This window comes from Piliocolobus tephrosceles, unplaced genomic scaffold (genome assembly GCF_002776525.5).
Source record: "Piliocolobus tephrosceles isolate RC106 unplaced genomic scaffold, ASM277652v3 unscaffolded_44895, whole genome shotgun sequence".
Lineage (NCBI taxonomy): Eukaryota > Metazoa > Chordata > Mammalia > Primates > Cercopithecidae > Piliocolobus > Piliocolobus tephrosceles.
The window spans coordinates 1-4,619 of NW_022329748.1; the positions used below are offsets into that span (position 1 = coordinate 1).

The 4,619-nt window shown below is 54.1% G+C and overlaps 1 protein-coding gene across 1 annotated transcript; it reads left to right on the plus strand.

Moving 5' to 3' along the window:
* Nucleotides 1-4: 4 nt before the first annotated feature.
* On the plus strand, nucleotides 5-4,573 carry LOC113224477 (pepsin A-2/A-3-like; the record flags this gene model as incomplete). The annotated part of the gene is made up of 4 exons (XM_026453639.1): nucleotides 5-277; nucleotides 2,545-2,662; nucleotides 3,564-3,682; nucleotides 4,357-4,573. Coding segments are annotated over 4 exons (714 nt in total), but the record flags the coding sequence as incomplete, so codon positions are not given.
* Nucleotides 4,574-4,619: the final 46 nt, after the last annotated feature.

Consider the following 4,619-nt stretch of genomic DNA (forward strand, 5'->3'; position numbering starts at 1 on the left):
GTCTCCCTTCCTTCCTTCTTCCTCTCTTAGACCAGCTTCTCTTCCCTCTGGGGCTGCCGCAGCACCCGGTGAGCAGAATCCTCGCCTAATTCCTCTTCCTCCTCCAAACCACAGGGTCCCCCTCGTCAGAAAGAAGTCCTTGAGGCGCAACCTGTCCGAGCATGGCCTGCTGAAGGACTTCCTGAAGAAGCACAACTTCAACCTAGCCAGGAAGTACTTCCCCCAGCGGGAGACGCCCACCCTGCTACACGAACAGCCCCTGGAGAACTACCTGGATGTGAGTGTGTGGGCAGGTGGCGGGGCCGGCTCTGAGGACTTGGCCGGCAGGAAAGAGAGTTTTCCTGGGGTCTTGGAGGACGGGCCAGGGCTCTGAGGCTCCAGGCAGTGACCCAGGGTCTACCCCCTAGGTGTCAGTGGCCATGGGCAGGCAGGAAAGTTCACAGTCAGAGCTGTTGCTTCTTGTTCATTCATTCATTCCTTCACTCGTTCATGCAATGTTTATTTCTTCTGAGTGCCTCGTTACATGTCAGGGCCTGTGCTGGGCTCAGGGGGAAGCAGCGGTGAGCAAAGTCATAGCCCAGGAGAGAAAGACAGTAATCAAGGAGTCCTGCAAACCAATGAAAAGAACAGGCCGCAGGAGGACTACAGAGTGAAGGTGTCACACTGCGACAGTCTGCCACTTGGGCAGGGAGCCTCCCTGGAGCCATGCAGGAAGAGCGGGAACTTCCAAGAGAAGAAGACAGAACTCCGCACAGCCTGATCACTTGTGCCGAACCCTGTGCAGGCGGGAGCACAGGGTATCTGAAGGAGGCCGGAGAGGGAGGGAAGAAGGTGCTGCAGACTGCGGCCCCAGGAGCCGAGGGCTGGACGGAGAGAGGCTCCATCCTAACTGCCACTCATTTATCTCAAACGGGGTGACAATATCAGATCCGAGTTTCAGGAAGATCACTCGGACTTTATTATTTGACACCCCATAGCAAACACCCTGCCTTCCCACAGATATCGTATGTCCCCTCTGTGCCTGGCACAGGGCAGAGGGCACAGAGCAGTCATGCCTGTGGTTCAGAGATTGGCCTCTGCCATCCAGCAGACCTGGTGCAAATGTGGGTTCTAGCGCCTCTAAGCCACAGGACCTTGGCCAAGACATTTAAATCCTCTGAGCCTGTTTCTCGGTCTGGAAAACAGAACCACTAATATCTACCAACAGAGGTTGTTGCCAGGAATTAACGCAATCATGTTTTCTGGAGTGCTTAGCATGGGGTCTGGCAGGCCCTTGGTAAGAGGCTTAGTTAGCGCATTTATTAATTAACAAATATATAGCAAATATTGGCACCTCTCTATGTGCCAGAGGCTATGCAAGTTGCCAAAACGATGGTGAATAAGCAAAGTTCCTGGAGCTTATATTCTAAACAGGATGACAGATAAACAAGCGTGTAAGATAATTTCAGGTAATGATGAGGGCCATGACAAATTAATTAATTGGAGTATGAGGAAAAAGAAGATAGAGAGGGAGCAAATTTAGATACAGTGGTCACGGAAGGACTGTTGGCAGAGGGGACATTTGACTAGAGACCTGAATGATTGATTTTTGAAAAAAAGATCAGCCAAAGAAAGATCTAGAATAAACAGTTTCCTAGCACAAGGAATAGCCAGTGCAAAGGCCCTGGGGCAGGAGGGACTGCTCATCACCAAAGAACAGCAAGCAGACCACTGTGGCGGGAACAGAGCCGGCAAGGGGGGAATATGCTGCCACTCCCACTCAGAAGAAAAATACTGGTTTGTTGGCTGAGATGGGTGGATCACTTGAGGTCAGGAGTTCGAGACCAGGCTGGAAACATGGTGAACTGCCGTCACTACTACAAATACTAAAATTAGCCGGGCGTGATGGCACACACCTGTATCCCAGCTACTTGGGAGGCTGAGACAGAAGAATCACTGGAACCCAGGAGGTGGAGGCTGCAGTGAGCTGAGATCACGCCACTGCACTCCAGCCTGGACAACCGAGCGAGACTTGCCTCAAAAAAAAAAAAAGAAGAAGAAGAAGAAAAATACCGGCAATGCCCTTTCTTGCAAACTACTGTACACATCTAGATGTAGAAATAAGAAAACCCGCCAGGCTGCCATCTTTAGGTAGCTTGCTTCGCTTCTGATAAACAATTTAAGGCATAAGCACTTAAGCTGTCACTTGCCTGGTGCTAGAAGATTCTACCCCCATCCTCTGAGAACATGTGCTGTAAGGATGGGAAGACTGTGACAGACAAGACAAGGGCTGAAGAGGGAGCAGCAGACTGTTAGGTGCTTGTGGTGCTTAGGAGACAGCAGAGGGTACATTGGGGGAGCAATCAAGGAAGACTTCAAGGAGGAAGGGACACCAGGGCTGGGCTTTGAAGGATGAAGGCAGTGGCTGGGAAGAGAAAGACAAGACTGTGAGGAGGGAAGGAAAAGGTAGGGAGGCAGACCGAGGAGATGACCCAGAGAGAGCCCTTAGGGAGGCCCCGACAGAGAGACCCCGGTCTATGAACTGCCCTGTCCCGGCCTCGGCAGACGGAGTACTTCGGCACTATCGGCATCGGAACCCCTGCCCAGGATTTCACCGTGATCTTTGACACCGGATCCTCCAACCTGTGGGTGCCGTCAGTCTACTGCTCCAGTCTCGCCTGCAGTAAGTTCCCCGCCCCCCCCACCCCCCCCTCGCTCGCCAGCACCAGCTGACCCTGGGGAACCCTGGACACCCGTGGGCTTCAGACAGCTCCCACCTCAAGCCTGCTGGAGCCACTCAACAGGCATTTACTGAGCACCTACTACGTGCCAAGCACTGGGCGCAGGTGCTCCATGGGGTAAAGGGATGAGTGATAAGATTCCTGCGGTCAAAGACTTCCCAGTCTGAGGGCAGAGAGAAGCTCTCCAAAATAACCACAGCCTGGGAGAGGAAGTGTAGGGGCCCAAAGCAAGACAGGGCCAAAGGGCTGTAGAATAGCCCACCAGGAAAGAGTCCAGTGTGAGGAAATGGCTCCAAAGCCTGGTTAGGACACACAAGAGATGAGTGCTGAGCTCCTTTTTCTTTTTTTTTTAATACAAATTAGAAAAAAATGATTGGTTTGCTAATGAAAGACAGTTTGTCTTTGGAAGTCATGAACAATGTGTGTTGCAGGGTCCTTCCTCTTCTAGTGTTTTCACCTGAGTTTTAATTAAGATGTGGTGCCTCCAGCTTCTTCCACATCATAATGGGAGCACCTGCCAGGGGATGGGGGTGAAAGCGCTTGTGGGGGGTGAAAGCGCTCTTCAAAGGGCAGCCACCAGCCTGCTCAGCTCAATGTTGGCCTGGGGAGTCCCCGAGAGGCCCTTGGGGTTGGCTGGGGACCTGCCATCAGTGAATGGTCCCAGGAGTTCAATGAGACAGGACAGAACCTCGGGTCTCTTGGGGTCCAAGGGTCAAGGGGGAAAGGTCACTGCTCACCTCCAGAGCCCTCCCTGGGGCCAGGGCACCCCATCCCAGGAAGACATCCCAGCCCGTGACCTTCACCCAGCTCTCAGAGACTGACAATCACCGCTTGCCCTTGCAGCCAACCACAAGCGCTTCAACCCTGAGGACTCCTCCACATACGAGTCCACCAGCGGGACCCTCTCCATCACCTACGGCACCGGCAGCATGACAGGCATCCTCGGATACGACACTGTCAAGGTGGGCGCCTGCAGGCTGCCGCTGCACCCCGCCACCAGGCACCCCCACAATGAGCTTATTCCAGCAAGATGAGTCTCGGTGATCACAAAAGTCACCTGATTGGGGCTGCAGGTCGGGGAGAAGCAGCAGAGATGTCACAGCCATTGCTAGCTTGGGTGGCAGTGAGTAAAAGGGTGGGCTGCCAGGAGCCATAAGCCAGCCTCAGCTCCACCCAAGCAGAGTGTTATGGAGGGTGGGGAGAGTCAGTAAAGGCTCAGTTCTCTACTGGCACCTCCTCTTCTTCCTCCTTCTCCCGACCTGCAGCCCCCCACATCAGGAAATCTCCACAAGCCCGCTCTGCTACTTTTGGGGCATGGCAGGGGTCAAGGGCCCTGAATCGCCCGGGTCTGCTTTGCATTTGTTCATCAGTAACACAAACACACAGTGAATCTGTTCTTCAGCAAAATCTCACACTGAGTCATAGACCGTGGCCATCAGCAGATCAGCTGCCATGGTTACCTCCAGCAGAGGAACGAGCATTCCAGGACACGGTCCCTCTCCCCTCCTTCCGGGCTGATGCCCTGGAAGCCAAGTCCTGCATGGGATGAACCAGGGCAGCTGTAGGCCTGAGGCTGGCACCCAGAGCTCAGTGAACATGACCAGATGGTGAACATCATCTCGGTTCCCCCACCCAGGTTGGAGGCATCTCGGACACCAATCAGATCTTCGGCTTGAGCGAGACCGAACCCGGCTCCTTCCTGTATTATGCTCCCTTCGACGGCATCCTGGGGCTGGCCTACCCCAGCATTTCCTCGTCCGGGGCCACACCCGTCTTTGACAACATCTGGAACCAGGGCCTGGTTTCTGAGGACCTCTTCTCTGTCTACCTGAGCGCGTAAGTTGGGTAGAGAGGGGCCTCTTCCCACCTCCCCTCCAGAGGTCACAGTGTTCTGGCCCA